The sequence below is a fragment of the Theobroma cacao genome, chromosome 8 (assembly GCF_000208745.1).
Source record: "Theobroma cacao cultivar B97-61/B2 chromosome 8, Criollo_cocoa_genome_V2, whole genome shotgun sequence".
NCBI classification, from domain to species: domain Eukaryota; kingdom Viridiplantae; phylum Streptophyta; class Magnoliopsida; order Malvales; family Malvaceae; genus Theobroma; species Theobroma cacao.
The window spans coordinates 17,539,557-17,559,576 of record NC_030857.1 but is presented as its reverse complement, the minus strand read 5'-3'; the positions used below and the strand labels follow the sequence as shown (position 1 = coordinate 17,559,576).

The 20,020-nt window shown below is 30.5% G+C and overlaps 1 protein-coding gene across 1 annotated transcript; it reads right to left on the bottom strand.

Annotated features, from left to right (window-relative positions):
* Window positions 2,199-5,159, bottom strand: LOC18593040 (patellin-3). Its single transcript, XM_007020052.2, has 4 exons — window positions 3,595-5,159; window positions 3,381-3,505; window positions 2,990-3,131; window positions 2,199-2,873 (listed from the first exon to the last, which is right to left on the bottom strand). The coding sequence occupies exons 1-4, from the start codon at window positions 4,948-4,950 to the stop codon at window positions 2,619-2,621; spliced, it is 1,878 nt and encodes a 625-aa protein (XP_007020114.2). The 5' UTR covers window positions 4,951-5,159; the 3' UTR covers window positions 2,199-2,618.

The window sequence follows — 20,020 nt, the reverse complement described above, 5'->3', positions numbered from 1 at the left end:
TGAGCCAGAAAATAATATTTTATTGTTTTGATTTAGAAAAGACTTATGATTTCTTGAAATGCAAGATTTAATAACTGTCGCTCATCGGAGAGATGTAGAAGCTAATGTTAAGCCTTGCGAGATTTCGATCGACATTCGGGGTAATGAGTGCCTATCGGGACGTCGCGATGGTTGTCACGGGCCCGATGGGGAGTTTCGGGTCGTGACAAATTTTAAAATTATTGGGATAGTTAATAGGGTTAGAGTAGTTAATTTTTTATAGGGTTAGAGTTCAGGTACCTTGAAATTATAGAATACCCTACTCGTTGACATCCCTAAATTTAAATAAATATTTAATTTTTTATTACGTTCGATTAATTAAGTTCATGTACTTATATTTTGAGTCAAATAGGCCTTTATAATTGACAGTTGACTAATTATTATTAATTAAAATTTTACTTATTATTTTATACCTATATGGCATTGATGTGATGTTAACATGGAAAGTGAAATGACATATGACTATATCATCTTACAACATCATTATTCATTATAACATATCAGCATATCATGTGGAATAAAATGATAAATGATAATAACAGTTAGTCAACTATCACTAATATGAGCTTATTTGACTCAAAATAAAAATATAAAAACTTGATTAAATGTAATAAAAAAATAAAGATTTATTTAAATTTTTTTACATAATTTAAAATCTTTTTAAGTATTATGTCAAATTATTATATTAAATAAAATATTTATCGAATTAACGATCGATTAATAAATAACATCTTAATGGACATTCACCAACAAAATCAAATATAAAAATATAAATTGCAAGACATCGAACCATGATTATTGATTATATGGGTGAAAATTTTATAAAATGAGCATTTTTATTAAAGAATGAAAAATATTATAAAAATATGAAAAATAGCTCAGAGAAATTTTATAATAGTACAAAAATCTAGATACTCAATTACGTTAAATAAAAATCTTTTTGATAATATAGAAAAGATTCAAATTATTTACACTAACAAAAAGGGACACCATAAACAAGTAATCTTAACATTAAGTATACACCAAGATATTCTAATTGACTTGCACCCGAGCATTTGTCTTATTAATTGGTGCCTAATGTCTCATTGGTTGGTGCATAATTCCCCTGACTAAAGAGATCGTCATGCTATATTGCAACTTGTTATGGTAACCTTGTTGCATTGTAATGATATCCTCGCGTGTAACCAATCTCACAAGATTTTTTGATACAAAAGATCAACCGGAATAGTAACTATAAAGCATTGCTTATCGAGTATTAGCAGTGTTTTGATATCAGAGTACTAATTATAAAAAGAGAGTAATCAATTTAGAAAAACGTAACTTATATTTCACAGGGAAATATTTTGCACAAAAGAGTTTTCCCATCATGAATAAAGATGATTTAATAGTTTCAATTTTAGGTAAAGTAATTCTTAGTACTCATTCTATGAAAAATTTTGAACAATTTTAGTATTTATATGAAAGGCATGTTAGGATTAGCTGCCTGCCCCACCCTGAATCCGGCGCTGATTGATTATGAATTGGGAGCAAATCATGAATCACATCATCTTTAATTAAGGTGGTGGGGATTATGATTACTAATGTCTCTAATCCCCCACAACAAAAGAATCAAATGACACCAGTAAAGGCACTTGGCGCCATACCAGGCAAAAAGCCCCCCTTCTTTTACTTTTTTCTGCCCAAAAGTGCTTCACAGATTTACTGCTCCCTTCTTTAATTTGAGGAAAAGAAAACAAATTTATAAATAAAGCATTCTCTTTCCAATTAAATCCCATTCACAGGATATCGAAACGAGTCTCGAATCTCATGTTGATTATATATTATAATAAAAATTAAATATTTAAATATTTATATTATCTTTTATTACAAGATTTAAAACTATAAAGTTTAAATAGATTTGCGTGAAGCGTGACACCCGACATTGAAGAGCATCATCTTAGAATTCCGGCTGTTCCCCTGACTATTTCTTTCCCTCACGTCAACTTTATTCCAATCCGAGACCTTATTGTCAACTTCGATGATTACTCCCTAGGGGAATCTGAACTTGCACCGTGCATACCTAACTGTTGCATTTCCACAAGAACAAGATTCCCTCCTATAACCCGTTCATGTGAAGACAAAATTAACTATTAAAAGAAAAGGAAAAAAAAAACCCCAAGTTGATAACAAATTATGAATGAACATAGAACAAGAGAGAAAAGATAATACACCAAGAAATTTACACAAACTTTACAGGCAAAGAGTATCCAGAATAACAACAGTTTCTTTTCACATTGCACACATGTCCCATCCCCTCCCATTCATATTCCTCAAATATTCTCTTCTTCAATGGTACCCAGAATCATTTAACCAATATATCAAAGACCAAATAACCAAAACCCCAATAAACTAATAGAAAAAATATATATAAAATTAAATCCCCCAAGACTCTAAATTTATAAAATTAAATTTTATGCAAAAAGAAAGCCTGTCATTTAAATAAAAAAAAAAACAAAAGAACCCTTCTTATTCTGCCATATGCACTGTCTTCTACTTGACAGATAATTCAAGCCCCACCAAAGGAATTGTAATTGAAGCTTTCAATCAGAATAAGGCTTGGTCTTGGACCTGTAGAGGAGCTTCTTCTTCTTTGAAGTTTGGTTATCAACGGTGAGAACAACCTTGCCAGGTTCACCAGTTTTGAAGCTGTCAGAGATCACTGCTTCATCAGCTGTGGTAACTTTTCTTGTCTTTGATACAATCACGGTATATCCATCTTCAGCACTTGGCACAAATTCAGCCCCATAGTTGACATCCCATCCCACAACTCGGAGCTCCCAAACCAGATTGCACTTCTGCTAATTCCAACAACCAAACATTGTTCATAGAGTGTTAAATTGCAATTAAGTAAGATACGAATCGATTACAAAATTGGTATTTAATGAATAAGATCAAGATGTTCTTCTCTTACCTCATTTATAGGGAACTCAACGGTGTGCTTGGTTGATGGCTTGATTGTAACCTCTGTGACAGCATCAGCAACGGTAAATTCCTGTTCACCCTCCCTGCTCAGTCCACCATACTGAACTGGCACTTGTTCAGGAGCAATATATCTATTTGTCCACAAGAAAAGACAAGGGTTATTATATAAATTACATGGAAAATTATAAAGAGAGGCCATTTATGATACTAAACAAAAAGGAACAGAAAACAAAAGAATCATTCATACCGATCAAACAGCTCATCAATAGAAAGCAAACAAATGTACTAGAGAGATATTTAACTGATCAAGTAATAAACATGGATACTTATTCATGGGCACGTAAGTTAGAAAGAGAAGGAAATTATTGGAGTCCACTTACCTGAAGAGGGTCTCAGCAGATTTGGCTGGACCTGCGAACACAAACTTGCTCTTGGTTCTCTGTGTCAGGAAAGGACTAATCATCATATTGAAGGCCCGGTACCACCATGGAACATTGATAAACACCTTCAAAATACAAAGCCAATAATAAATTATAACAGACAATAAAATAGATTAAAACATTTGTCCTTTTATCTTTGAGAAGCTAAATATACCTGTTTGGCCACAAACTCGGGATAGTTATCCTGAAGCAAGTTAAGGGCCTGATTGGTAGCTTGCCTGAGCTCCTTTTTGCCAGGTCCGGGAGAGTTCTTGAGATCGTTGACCTGAACTATGGTACAGATACCACTAGGACTGAAGTCAAGCTTCCTGATGCTCTTTTCCAAGAACTGAATCCTCCACCTCAAGAACTTGGATCGTTTTTCCTCATCAGCAAAAGCATTCTGATACAACTCCTTGTTCTGGAATTCTCCGTACACGTTGTAGCAAACCGGATGGCCTTCCTTATCAAACCCGTGCATGAAAACCACTTTCTCCAATTCATGTCCAAGCTCTTCATCAAGCAAGCCTTCAATTCCAAACTCCTTTCGCCAGCGGGCAGTGTTCTTGATCATAGTGAATGCGTCCTTCACCTTGAAATCCCTTGCCCTCAGGAATTTCAATAGAATAACATCGCTTCTCTCGTCCGCAAGAAGCGGAACTCCCCATATAGACACCTCTTCTGGTGGAGGTGGAGGGACTTCAGCTTCTTTTTGCTCCTCTGATGGAGGAGCCGTCTCTGCTTCCTTGGAGGCAGAGGCCTCTTCCTCCTGTTTCTCTGCTGGAGGAGGAGCAGAGACGGCTACCACAGACTCCTCGATTGCCTCCACGGTCTTGGCGCCATCGTCGTCGACGGCTGTCACTTTCTCAACCACCTCTGTGACTACCACAGTCTCGGTTGGTGCCTCAGCAGGTGGTGGGGTCTTCTCTTCTTCCTTGACTTCAACAGGGGCGGGTGTTTCAGTTTCGACTTTTTCAGAGGCTTCAGATTTTTCTTCAGTTTCGACTTTTTCAGAGGCTTCAGATTTTCCTTCAGTTTCGACTTTGGGTTCTTCTGAAGTTTCAGCAGCAGGTTTCTCTTCTTCTTTTTCTTCTTTCTTCTCTTCCTCTTTCTTTTCCTCGGCAACAGGTTTTTCTTCTTGCTTGGGCGGTGGGGTTGGTGATGGGGGTGGAGCAGTGAATTCGTGCTTGTTAAGGGCTTCCTGAATAAGCTGTTTAAGCTCTTCAAGAGCCTTCTTCTGTGACTCAGGAAGTTCACCAACTATATTGGTTTCTTCCTTGAATGAAACCGATTGAGTGATCTTCGTCTCTTTTTTCACAACCTTAGGCTTCTTAACTTCAACAGCCTCTACCTCAGCTTCCTTCTCTTCAACTACAGCAGCTGCTGGTTTCTCGGGTGCCTCAGGCTCAGGCTCAGGCTCAGGAGCAGGCGGTGGTGGCTCTTTCTCAGTAACTTCAGGCTTCTCCACCACTACCTCGTCAGCTGGCGCAGCAGCTGCAGCTGCTTCTGGCTTTTGAGTCTCCTCAGCCATGGATGAGCTGATGATCCTAAAATGAAACGGACCGAGAGGGAGGCAAGGAGAGTTTGCACCGTAGGAAGAGAATTATGGGGGAGAGAAGAGAGAGAGAGAGAGAGTGGGCTTTGGTTTCAAGTTCAAGGGAAAAGTGGGGGGTTTTAGGCTTAAAATGAGGTGTGATTTGAAGGAATGGAGGCGACATTTGTTGGACATGGAGAGAACCAGTCTGTCAGACCCGTTTGCCAGCTATTAGGCCACTTTGTAAGTGGACCCCACTCTCTCTTCCACACCCCCTTCTAATTCCAAACCGCTATCTTTGCCACTACTTCTTCCTTCCCTAACTTGACTATGTGTTCTGTTTGCCCCACGTTCAACCTCTTTGTCTTTCCATTTTCTCTTTTTCTTTTTCTTTTTTTTCGCTTTTTTTCCAAATGGAACATGGTTTTAGGTGAACCCTTTCGAAATTATCAACATCAAAATCAAATTTGAAGATTACAACTTTTAGATTCAAAAGATTTAACGACTAAATATCATTTAATTATTCAACTATTTATGATCCGAACTTATCTCGATCATAATATTTTTCATAAAAGTTTCATAGTAATGAAAAATTAGATATATAGTGATTCATGAACATTATCTATTAAAGAAAGAAACACCCTTATTTATAAATTTAATATATATTTAATCTTTTATTACTATTAGGTCCGTGACAATGTAAGAAAATTTTTCGTTTTTTACATTTTCCTTGTGGAATATGAATTAATCAAGACGTTGATTAGTCGTGATGATCATAGGGGCAGAAAGGAATGTTGAGCAAGTTTTGTTAAACGTCAATTTCATCTACACATTGATATTTTTGACCTTATCCCTAAGGATTCCATGCTCATCTTCATCTCACAAATAGTTTAAGCCATTCAACTTTCCTATTTCTAAATCATGATGTTTTATATATATATATATATACACGTCCTTCAATCAATGAAGTCTACATTACATGTGTATAGTTTTGACCCTCAGTTAATAGATTGTTTTCTAGACATTTCTCGATGTCATTAAAAAAATTATATTTATTTAACAAAATATAAATTATTAATTTTAATAAAACCATGGTTATTCAAATTAATTTTGTTAAACACTTGTCATGTTAAGTAGTCTTAGTTCAATTCTAATAACTTTCCTTATCTCAATCAGCTATTTCTCTTTCCAGCCTCTTATGTTTTTGTCTCGTGACTTTGCCTATAAGAAAGTTTTATATCTTAGTCTTAAAGAAATTAATATACATTTTCCCATATTCTTTATCTATGAAATCTATAGAATGATCAAAAAGGATTTCAAAAGTTTATGCCTTAACTTATCGATTTTTAACCTTTTTTAAAATTACATAAGTAAGGATGTATCTTTTATTTTGGAAATACCTTAACCTTAATCTTATAAGTATTTGATTAAATTTCTAAATTACTATTCGAATCCTTACCGTGCATTAAATATTTGATTAAAATAGATTGAAACTAATTTTTATGTATATTATTAATGAAAATTAAATTAATAAATTAAAGTTAGTTCATAAAAAATAACATATATATAATTAAATTTTAATAGTAAAAATTATTATTTATAATCGGATCCTGATAATAAGTATTTTAAAACATTACCCAAATCCTTTCGAACTCATGATAAGTAATAGTTTTACTACCTAAATCTTAACCAAACCTAATTATAAAGTATCTTAATCTTACTTAATCGGGTCAAGCAATTCAAGGTACTGATTATAAAATATCCATTGACATCAATGTAGGTACGGTTTAGTGCATCAAAAAAGTTTTTAAATTATAAAAGTACAAATAAGATGTTTGATTTTAATCCTTTTAAAATTTTTAATTTAAATACAAAATCCATTTAAGTCTTTTTTTTTTCTGATAAAGCCCGGAATCAAAACTTCTTACAAAAGCACTAATACATGATAACAAACAATTAATGAATTTTTAGTTTTAACATTTTCAATTAATGATGATAAAATTATTCTAAGGAGAAGGATATTATAAGATTAAAAAATGAAATTAATTGTAAATAATATATGTTGCGTCTCATAATCAAAAAAAGAAAAAAAGAAAAGCAATGGAGAAATGTCAATTGATTGATGGATGACAATGGAAGGGTTAAGCTGTTAATATCTTTCAAAACAGTGGGCGGCACAATCTTAGGGTTAGTCAAATGACAGATTACAAACCGCTTTGCACGTAACCTTGATGTTTAAATATATATATATATATATATATATATTCAGCATATTTATATTTAAAGCAAAATAAAAAGAAAAAATATTTTCCATTTCCACGTATGACTTAACAGCCTTTCTAATTGGAAATTTCACTTTTAATTAATTCAACCCAAAGAATCCAATACAGCAAAATACTACATAGTGACAGAGCTGTCAATAAGAATAATATCACCGGAGGCCAATTTCCGAGGTGGACCACGCCCAACATCGCATTACAAGAATGTCTCTGGTTTCGCCACGCGTCTACGCCCTAGAGACAGCCTGTCATTTGATCACAACAATCATTAATATCTTTCTCTTTTTCGTGTAATATTTTAAAATTTTTTTGAATTGTATAAAAAATTTAAATAAATTTTAATTTTTTTATTACATTTAATTAAATTTTTATATTTTTATTTTAAATCAAATAAGTTATTTATGACTAACAATTAATTATCTACTATTACTTAAAAATTGCTTATTATTATTTTTGTCGTGAGGTACTTTACGTAATATTAATATAAAAAGTGAAATATACATGATTATATTATAATGTTTAATTAAAATATTATATTATTATCTATTATAACATATTAATATATTAAGTCAGCATCGCATGATAAAAAATGATAAGTTATTTTTTAATTAATAATAATTAGTCAAATATTAATCATAAAAACTTATTTGATACACAATAAAAATTTAAAAATTTAATTGAACGTAATAAAATTTTTTTAAATAATTAAAAAGATATTATAATTTTTTTAAAAAAATATTCTTCATTTTGAAAATTCTTACGAGACCTTGACATTGCCGTCTCCTCTTGAAAAAAAAGCCGACCTAAAAAAGGGATTAAAAAAAAGAAAAACTCTGAGATTGAAATAATAGGACCCGCGAATACCCCCAAGTGTTTTCTTGCTTCACAAAGCAACCCAAAGCTGTTGGTTGGTTTTCTTGGCTGTCCCTTTCTATAGTTTTTGAATTTTAAAAAAAGAAAAAAAAATCTCTTGTGCTTGCTTGTGTATATAAGAAAAAAAAAAAGAAAGAAAATCTACTGTTTGGGAGTTAAGAAAAGACAAAAGAGAGCCAAAATGGCTAACAAATATAGTAACGTGTTAGGGTAACTGTTGCGTCGGGACCGGGAAGAATAGAAAAAGTGCTTTGGGTTTTGGTTTTTAGGCTTGGGGTTTGGCTTTGGAGCTTGCATGCCTAGGTAGGGGTGTTAATTGTTATTACAGAACAGAACGCATATCTTGTGTCGGGTTTAGACTTTGAGATTCTAAAGAATGTTCCGCACTCGAAGGTTGGGGCTCCGCCGCAGCCGGACAACATGACACGAGACACAGGACTAGCCACTAGAGGCGGTTTACCAAGGTGCTGTCATTTCATAATATTATATTTTCAATTAAGTTTATTTATTTTTGTTTTAAATTAAATAAATTTTTATAATTAATATTTATTATTAATTTAAATTTTATTTATTATTTTATATTTATTTATTATTAATGTTAAAAATAAAAAATATCACATGATCATATAATTATACGATATCAATGTATTATATTATTTCTATTGTAATATGTTAATATATCACATCAATATTACGTAACATAGAATAACAAGTGATATTTTAATTAATAATAATTAATCAATCATTACTCATATAGACTTATTTGGTAAAAGTTCATTTAAAATTTTTAAATTAATTTAAATACTGTTTTAGATATTATGTCAAAATTTTATTTTGTTCTTGATTTGAAAAAAGTAGAAGAGAATTTTGAACTCATTTTTGAAATCACAAGTGAAACCAAGATTTAAATATCAAGGGTAGAAAAATACATGCAAGAGCGTAAAAAAGAAAACTAAAATTTGATAAAAAAATATATAGAAAAAAAATTAAATTCAAATGAAAGTAATATAATTGGAAATAAAAGTATATGTTTTTAATAAAGTAAAAGATATACAAATTTTAAACATGGTAATACACGAGCGTAGAGGATAAAATAAAATGTCTAACTAATAAGTTTGGGTAAAAGATGCAACAGAGATTAGAAAACTTTTAAAAGGGTGAAAATAAAAGAAGAAATTAAAAATAAAATTACAAGCACAATTCAAAATGTTTGCAAAATATAGCAACTTATATCTTCTTTAATTGTATTTTCTTCTAGAAAGAAATTGCTTGACCTTGATGTTACAATTAGTGTTTACCAAAACAAAAATATTTGCTTGATTAAGATAAGATTTTAATTTGAGGACTTAAAGTAAAGTGTAATAAGCAATAGTAAAAAAAAGAAAAAAAAAGTCAAAGAAAAACCATGTACATAATATATGGTCTAGAGCTAAAAAATGGTATCAAATTATAAAATTTATCAACACAAAATCAACATAAAATCAACACAAATTAACATAAATCAATACAATTCAGCAAAAATTTTAACAAATTGAACAAAACCGACGCATTAATGATAACAATAACAATAAATTTTACACATTAAACAATAAACTTTTACATTTCACAAACATAAAATAATACAGTTTGCACAAACATACAATAATACAAATTTTACATAATTTAATAATTAAATTTTACAAATTTCACATTTCAACAAATTTAACACTTATACACAAATATACAATTTAAATAACAAAATAAATACAACAAATTAATAAAACAATAAAGGGGTATTTTTGGTTATGGGTTTATTGGTCTTCCCAACCAAGAGGAGAGGAGAGAGCGACAACAAAGTAAGGGGAGGCGACGGGGAGGTTGATTTTCAAGAAAAAGAGAAGAAAGGGTAGGCGAGTTTCATAGGTTGATGGCAGAGGGGTGCGATCAGCGGGAAAGAGGTTGATTTTTGCGATCGATGACGGGAGGAGGCAAGGAGTGTGCGATCTATGGCGCGAGGGGAAAGAGAAAAGAGAGGGAAGGGGTAGGGTTTTTTTTTTTTTTAAAGGGTCAAATGGGGAAAAGGCTTGAGGACCTTCTTAATGTCGTCAGTAAAGGTAACCTATGCCGATCCATGCTACCAACGGAACATTTTGTTGATAAGCTTGTCAGCACAGTATATTGTCAACGGATCGATCTGTCAGTATTTTTAATGTCAATTCATCATTGATTAATTACTAATTATTCTAATTTCATCGATAACATCCGTTGGTGTTTCATCGATAATATAATATAGACTAAGTGGCCAACATTCAATTGATAAATACCAACGAAATTTCATTGACAAAATATAGTGTCGATAATGCCCTATTTTTATCCTTTTTTTTTTTTGTAATGTTGCAAGCTTGCGGTTGGTCAAGACATTTCATGGATCAAACACCAGCCAAACCTCTTCAAGACCTCAACAGTTACCATATTGTTCATATTCCCCCACCTAGAGCATTTTGGGATCAATGTCCTTAGCATCATGATCTTAGCTCTATTCCCTCCTATAAAACTCATCAATTTCTACCCCAAGGTTTTATTTATGGTACTACTTTAGGATATCTCCCACGACTGGCTTCTTCCTACTTGGTCTATTTTTCCCTTTTGGCCTTTGCCCTAAAGAGCTATTCATACTGAGTGTCACTTTGCTAATTAAGGACGTTCAAATTGAATTTATCTGTACCATTTCTTCCCTCCATATTGCACATTTCTTTTAGTTTAGGTACATGATTGATAATTTGCTATTTTTCAAGTACTTTTTTTTTTTTGTAATTAACTCTAATATGATATATTCTCTTTTTTTTTTCTTATTTTTTTTTGAAAGAATTAACATGAAATGTTCTTGATTAGATCTAATCATATATTATAAACTTATTCTTGATGCCATGTTAGCAAATTAGTACTTTTATCATATGGAAAAGTTATTTTTTGACATAATATTTTAAAATTTTTTTAAATTATTCAAATAATTTAGATAAAAATCTTTATTCTTCTATTGCGTTCAATCAAGTTTTTATATTTTTATTTTTAATCAAATAAACTTTGTAATTAATGATTAATTAACTATTATTAATTAAAATATAATTTTTTATTTTATATTTACGTGCCACTAACGTAGTATTAACATAAAAAATGAAAAATATTACATGATTATATTATCATATTATCATTCGTTATGGTCTGTTAATATATCTTGTCAATATCATGTGACATAAATTGATAAGTGACGTTTACTGATCATAAAAATTTATTTGATTCAAAATAAAAATATAACGATTATATTATATATAATAAAAAAATAAAAACTTATTTAAATTTTTTTTAAGTATTATGTTATAATTTATAGACGTAATAGAGTTGGCATCTGAGTGCACCAACCTGAACCCGTCGGAGCAAGTGGACTAAGATATTAAGCCCCAACCTAGCCATTTCTTTTCTAAATTATTATATTATTAAACCACTAAAAATTATATTAATAATAAATACTATAAGCCTATCTGAGGATCGTGTTGGGCTGAATCTTAGTCTAGCACAGGTTTGATTAGGCCTGACTCCAGCTCAGCGAAGCCCGACCACTTGGAAGCCTGTGGAACCCACTTCATCTAATAATAGCCAAATTAGTTTAATGTTTTGCTGGAAATCTAAAATCTTGTTTCATTTATTTATTTGTAATTAATATTCCCTTTTATTTTTTCATGCATTACTAATTTTATGTACAATAGCATATGGTGTTTGTTAAAAAAAAAAGAAACATCAATTATCTAAAGTAAAAAATAAAAAAATTATGTGATTATATTATTATATTATATCAATATGTTACATCATCATCAAATATAATATGTTAACATAATAAGTTAATGTCACTTGACGTAAACAAAAAGTGATGAGTGTAATAATGATAACTAATCAATAGTTAATTATAAACACTTATTTAATTTAATATATATATATTTATTTATTTCTATAGTGTAAGCAATAGGGTATAGGAATTTAAAGATGATCCTAGGGTGGGGCCAAGTTAAAATTAGTAAATTTGTTTCTTTATATTTAGTGTAAGGAAATAGCTAAGATTGGTGGGTTGACAGGTAAGGTCCAACTAACACCAATCATCAAATTGTCAAATACGTAATAGTCATTGGAATCCAAAGAATACATAGAATTCCATCAGATAGATAGGTTTTGTTTCTTTGGGTATTTTTGCTGGTACAAAAGCTTAAGAATCTGATTATGAGAATCTGTTTGCAATCTTTTCCCATGTTAGAACAGCTGGATTTCAGAAACATTCCAAGAAAAGCTTGCTGCAGGAGACAGCCTTTAGGTCAAACCTTTATGCAGCACCACGGCCATTAGATTTTGCATTATATTTTCTTCTAATTTGCTAAATTTGTTTCAAGATAACCAAAGTAATGTACATAGTTTATACATTATTTTTTATAATAGTAGTCAAACACAAATATTGAATATAAAAAAAAATTGACATAATGCTCAAAATAATTCTTGAATTATTTAAGAAAATTCAAATAAACTCTTATTCTTTTATTGTATTCAATTAAACTTTTTAATTTTTATTTTAAGTCAAATAAACCTTTATGATTAATGATTGACTAATTATCATTAGTAAAAATATCACTTATCATTTTATACCCACATGACATTGATGTGGCATTGATATGGAGAATGAAAAATATCATATGGCCACGTCGTCATGCCACATCAGCATACCATATCACAAAAGCGAAGTTAAGAGCATTTCAAAAAGGGGGCCAAACAAAAAGAAACATTAAACAGTTAAAGATAATTTTATATATAATTCAATTATCACTTATATAAAAATCAAATAAAATTTAAAAAACATTGGACATAAAAAAAATGCACATTAACAGTAATGATGGTGTCATTTATATATATGACTGAATGAAACTATAAAAGAAGTCTTTCTCACTCTTTGCACCCAAGAGTGGAAGAGAAAACAATTTTTTAAACTCAAATGAATTGTCTCTTTACTTTGTATGCTTTAGCTCTTCTCTTATTATTTGTTTGCTTTTTAAATTGCTAATTAATATATTGAGTTATTGGATTGAACTATTGAGATATAATATGTTATGTTAGGTTATTAGGTTAGACTGTTAAGATATAATATGTTATGATAGGTTTAGATTTATATTAAACCTTAATGAGTTTGGATTAGTAGACTCAAATTTTATTTTTTTAAAATTTAATAGGCTTCATATATTAGTTTAGAATTTATTTGTTGAGCTTAGCCAACAATATGCTAACCATAATGACTCTAATTTTATCAAACAGCTTGAAGAATAAAACTAATTATTAAATAAAAATTATTTTGAAAGCCATTAAAAATATATATGATAAATAAATTTGTATTGAAAGAAATACAATTATTTCATTCTATCAATTTGTATGTATATCTTTGTTACTTAAAGTTTGCGATATACATACTAGAATAAATTGGTTATTCTGAATAAAAAATGATATATTGATGAAATTCTAAGTAACAATGCAACGCTACAACTTATATTTGAGAATTATATAATAATTTATTTATTTTTAAAAATTAAAATCATAGGAAATAAAATCCACATAATAGAAAGAAGAAAAACATGACAAGTAAAAGATAGAATCCATATATGACATAATAAAGAAAAAAGAATATGATTGATGGTTCGTAGAAATTTATAAACGAAAATCAATAGAGATTTAGAACACATAAGTAAATAAAATAGAAATAAATAAATANAAATAATAATAATAATAATATAAATTGAAAGAAAACATTAAAAAAACTTTAAAACTGAGTCAAGTATATAAAATTATTTTGTTATTTTTTATTTGTATTAATTATTAAATAAAAAATTATTTTGGGAGACTATTAAAAAAATTTTAAATAATTTATATAATATGTTAAAAAATTTTAAAAATTTGGCCCCCCCATCCTGTAAGAAGGCTTTGCCTCTGCCATGTCATAATCTATTGTGACATATTAGCATGTCAGTTTAGTGCTATATGGTATAGAATAACAAGTGGTATTTTAACTAAGTCAACCATTCATGGGTGAAGCTAGCTAATTTTTGTTGGAGGGCTAAAGAAAAAGAAGAATAAGAGCTAAAAATTTTGAAAACTAATATGTTAAATTTAACCAACAATCAAAAGATACATAATAGACAATAATTTTATATAAAATGTAAATAAAAAGGAATAAGAAAAGAAAGACTTACAATAGTTTTTTAAGAAAGTTGTACTTGATAATGTTTATTGGATTCAAATTCATCAATTATTCAATTTGTATTGAAAAAGCTAGCAATATCTTTCTCAATAAACAAACCAAAAAGCTTGAAAACGGCAAGGATGATCATCATATGATAAAGGATACTTGCTTTTAAATTCTAAAGTCTTTGGAGAGTTTAAGCTAGTTGATAATCTATATAGGTTATGCTTGGTCCTTAATAATGAATATAGTTGCATGAATGTTGAAAACACTATGTCTAAAAGTTTATTTATTAAGGAAAACTCTTCTTTACTGTGGCATAAAAGATTGAGTTACATTTCTAATAAAAGGGTTGGAAGATTAATAAAAGATGGCATTTTATCTTTTCTTGATTTTGAACAGTTAGACACATGTGTAGATTGCATAAGGGGGGAAATGACTAAAACTAAAAAAAATGGGGCAACTCGTGGTAACAACCTTTTGAAAATTGTGCACACTGATATTAGTGGATCTCTTACTCCCACCTTGTGTGGTAACAAGTACTTTGTTACTTTCATTGACGACTTCTCTCGTTTTGGTTATCTTTACTTGATTGATGAAAAGTCTGATGCTTATAAAAAATTCAAAAATTTCAAAACTAAGGTAAAAAAACAATTAGCGAAAGTTATCTAATTTGTTAGGTTTGACCAAGAAGGTGAGTATTATGTAAAACATGGTACAGTTTTCCAAATACTTACAAAAATGTGGAATTGTTGCCTAATATTCCATACCTAATAGTCTTGAACAAAATGATGTGATTGAAAGGCAAAATTGCATCGTTAAGGAAATGATGAGTAGGAATAACCTTCTAAAGTCTCTTTAGGCTGAAACCATTAAAACTATTTTGTACATTCTTAAAAGGGTACCTAGTAAATATGTTTTTAAAACACTTTTTGTGTTGTGGATAAGTGAGAAACCCAGTTTGAACCACTTTCATGTCTAGGATATCTTGCACAAGTTAGAATTTATAATCCTTCCAAAAGAAAGATTGAACCCAAAACTACTTGTTACTATTTCATAAGTTACCCAGATGATTCTAAAGGATATAGGTTCGTTTGCCTTACACGTGGAACTAAAGTGTAAAATCATAAATAGCAAAGTTTTTGGAGTTGGATGATAGCAGGAAAGATTCTAAGGAAAAACTTAAGAGATTTAAGGCCAAGTTGGTGGCAATGGCATTTACTCAGCAAAAGGGTGTAGATTATAATGAGACTTTTCACTAGTGTCTTCCAAGGATTCTTTTAGGATCATCATGGGCTTGGTAGCACATTTTGACTTAGAACTTTATCAAATGGACGTGAAGACATCCTTATTGAATGGTAACCTTGAAAATGAGGTTTATATGGTACAACCTAAGGGATTTTAGGAATCAGAAAGTGAAAGCTTGGTGTGCAAACTTCGAAAGCCCATCTACGACCTTAAGCAAGCTTTCAGACAATGGTATTTAAAGTTTGATGAGGTAGTTACTTCCATGGGTTTTAAGGAAAACAAGGTTGATCAGTGCATATACCTTAAAATTAGTGAGAGTAAGTTCATTTTACTTGTGCTATATGTGGATGATATCTTGCTAGCTAATAATGATGTTGGATTGTTGCATGAAACTAAGTAATCGCTATTTAAAACTTTCGACATGAAAGATCTTGGCGAGGCCTCATTTGTAATCGAGATTAAGATATGTAAAGATAAAGTTTGAAATTTATGAGGGCTTTCTCAAAGGCATACATTGATCTTGTGCTTAGCAAATTTAACATGCAGAACTGTAAGACTGAGGATACACCTGTTATGTTCAAAAAATGATATGTAAAGAGAATCTATGAAAGGCATACCTTATTCTAATATAGTTAAAAGCCTAATGTATGTGCAAGTTTGCACTAGGCCATACATAGCTTTCGTAGTGGGAGCTCTAAGCAAATATCTTTCTAAACCTAGTTTGGATCATTAGGTTGTTACCAAGAAAGTGATGAGATACTTACAAAAGACTAAAGATTATATGTTGGTGTACAAAAACGTGGATAATCTTGAGATTGTTGGTTATATAGATTTTGACTTTGCTGGTTGTCAAGATGACATGAAGTCTAGCTTAAGATATATTTTTATGTTGGTTGGGGGAACTGTTTCTTAGAAGAGTATTAAGTAGTCACATTTAGCTTCCTCTATTATGCAGGATGAGTTTGTTGCTTGTTATGGGGCTACTACATAGGCTATTTGGCTTAAAAATCTCATTTTTGAGTTTGGGTAGTATGTTATTGATTCCATTTGTAAACCTCTTAAAATTTATTGTGATAATAGGTTTGACATATTGTTCACTAAAAACAACAAAATCACTAGTGGGTCTAAACATTTGGCCATAAAATATTTGAAGGTCAAGGATTTTGTTAAAAATGGTGACATTTTTATTGAGCATATTAACACTGATGACATGTTGGCTGATCCTTTGACTAAGGGGTTGAGACATACAGTGTTTAGTGGACATGTTGAAAACATGAGTATCTTAGGGTTTTTTGATGTGTTTGATTAGTTAGAGTATGTTATTTATATTTTTTAAAAAACTTTCACATCATGATTTGCATTTATGTATATTAAGACCCTTTCTATGTCTTTAAACATCCATGAGATGTTTGATTTTATATTTATTGATTATCATCATTGATTGATAATCCATGTTGTTATTTGATATTACTTGTACATGTACATCTGATTTATTAAAATTGCTATATTACATATATGCTTTGTGAAATCTTGAGATTTGTGTTTATCTCGACAGTGATTTTAGTGGTATGTCTCATTAATAAAAAACTAAAATTGTTATATAGAATTTTTAAAAAATATTAATTACTATTTAATTAAAATAAAAATTACGTTTTTTAGATTGATATTTTTCACACAGTTGGAAAATTAGTTCACTTAAGCAATCTAAATCATCACCTAAATATTAAAATCTTACTATAATTATTAATTGTTCTTAAATCGATTTTTAATAAAAGTGTAAGAGTTAAATTTATAATTGAGATATTAGAGTTATTAATTTCAATTTTTGACTGATTATTTTTCTCTATCTTGACTAAAAAAATAGAGTGGAAAAAGAAAGAGAAGAAGATGAAGCAAAAAAAAAAAATTCGAAAAAAAATGAGAAAAGGAAAAGATGAAAAACTACGTCGTTTAAGCAAATAGGAAAAGGAAATTTTGAAAATTAAACAGATAAAAAGTGGAAAGGGTGAGGCCCAAGCCAAGTAGCAAACCCAAACCCAACCAAAAAGGATAATGCTTAACAATGCATTTTTCAAATATGGATTAATTCTTTAACCATTTAAGTTTAGGATTTTCAAATAGGGTATTTTTTTAAAAAAATTATGCCAATTAAGGGTAATTTATGTAAATTGGAGAGAAATTATAGGTAAAATGAAATGTTGGAAAAATCAAGGGGGTCATAGTTTTCCTTCTTTTTCATTTTCTTAATTCTGTTGCTAATGCTATATATAATTGTAAGTATGTGTGGAACATCAAATGGTGTAGTGATTAGATTGCTATAAAAGAGTTCTTTTGGTAGCGATAGAGGAAGTATTGTAAATAAGTAAAACGATGAATTGGAGGTGATGGAGAAAAAGATTGAAGCATTAAAGTGTTATGACAGATGCAAGAGAATAGGTAAATACTAGAGCAAAGTTGAGGATAGGTAGAGAGAAAAGGCTAAGTAGAAACGAATTAGAGAGAAAATATTTAGAGAAAACTTGGAGTGAAAATATGTTGTAATAGCTTTAAAAATCTTTTTCTTCAAAATGAATTGTAAAAACTTTATATATAGAGTCATTATATATAAACCATTGTATATAATGAGAAATGGTTATAAACCATTGTGTGACCATTGAAGTAGTGGGTTTTATAGTCATTAACAATGTAATAAGATTTTTGAGTAGAAGATAAAAGAAAAGATATACCTGAAAAGTTACAAGAGAATAAAGAAAAAGAAAAAATGTGAGAGAAAAAACACTTATATTTCAAGAAAATGTTAAGGAGAAAGACATCTTAATTACCTTCATATTTACACCATCAAACCAAACTTTACAGAGCATTCAAGGTAAAAGTAACTCATAAACCATATCACTTGTTCCAGCTTGCTTTCACCGCCAATTATTCCGCTCATTATAGTTATTCTTATTGCTCTTTATATAGCATTATGCTGCTATAAAACAGGAATAATTCCACATGTTGTACTCGTTCTCATTACTTTTTGTACAACATCATATTGCTTTATTGCTAAAGTGGATGGAGGATTAAATCACCAAGAAAAGCCAAGCCTTCTAAACAAAATCATGTGCATCATATAATCCATCCATAGTCAAAGTGGGATGTCAGCTAATATATGGGAGCCTCGGCCTAGCTAGCTTTATTTTTGGTTGTGCATGCTTCCACTAATACACTTGCTTTGCTGTTCGCTGTTAACAGATTCAACTTGTGATCCATGCTCTGAGAAAACCATGTGCATTTACTCCAAGTTTGAGAAAAAGAAATCAAAATTTTGATAGATTAACACCCACTTGATGCCCTTTACAACCCCATTAATGCACCTGTTATGCTTCTTTTTGTGGAGAGACCATTGTCATTTACCAATTCAGCTGCAAAACTTTGTCTTTTTCATTCCCTCAATGCATATAAATTCTGGCAACAAGTACCACTTGAAAGTCCAAGTTAAAAGGATAAACGAAGGGAATTTTGCTAGTCACGAGGATGATGAAGAACTCCAGTATGATTTATTGTATCTTAGCTATACTTCTATTGGCATCCTCAGGTATAGATTGGGTTTTTCTTCCCCTTCTCTGTTTGAAACTGGAAAGTATTTATGATGTTATTTTCTTTCTGTTTCTTTTCTGATGAAAAAGTGGCAGAGGCAAGGAAAGTGATGGTCCAAAATGGTGCGAGGTGCCTTGAAGTGATTGATCCCAAAGATTGTAACCTCCTGTCCTGCAAACAGCAATGCCTTCAGCTCAAGAATGGGAATGGAGTTTGCTTGGCAAATGTCAAAGAGGGTTATCAATGTGTTTGTTATATAAACTGCTAATTTGATTTTGGTTGAAGAAGAAAGCAAACACTCTGCTTTTCACTATAATGTAACCAAGACGACCCATCCCGTGGCTTTTATTCTATTATGCATGTCCCCTTTTGAATGGTTATCCATTGGTGATTTTCTTTTCATTTTAGTCAAAGTTCAATTTGGAATGGTAGATTTTAAACGATTATTTAAACAATTTATCATTGAATTAAATATTTAAATGCATTCATATGTAAAATTCATATGCATAAATTAAAAGGTTTTTTAAGAGACAACGATTTTATTTTGCACAATGTTAATATGATGTTCCATATGATATATACACGTATGTGTATGTGTGTGCGTGCTAATATGCTATTAATAGACATAAAATAGAGATTAAAGGCTAACTGTCGGACACCACGACTATAATTTTTTATTTTTTGGCACAATGTTAGATTTGTGTGTGTATACACGCATGCGTGCGTGCATGTACTACTAAGAGACAACACGGAGATTAAAGGCTCACTGCTGGACACCGCTAGGGTTCTCTAAACTTAGAAAAAAACAAATAAACAATGTCAACCAGAACACAGAGAACTAAGA

Bases quoted from the DNA above. Each gene is read 5' to 3' on its own strand.
- LOC18593040 (XM_007020052.2), bottom strand. From the start codon at position 4,950: ATGGCTGAGGAGACTCAAAAGCCAGAAGCAGCTGCAGCTGCTGCGCCA. The intron at 3,132-3,380 runs GTAAGTGGACTC...GTGGACAAATAG, and splicing joins TCTGCTGAGACCCTCTTCAG to ATATATTGCTCCTGAACAAG. The intron at 2,874-2,989 runs GTAAGAGAAGAA...TGGAATTAGCAG, and splicing joins TTGAGTTCCCTATAAATGAG to AAGTGCAATCTGGTTTGGGA.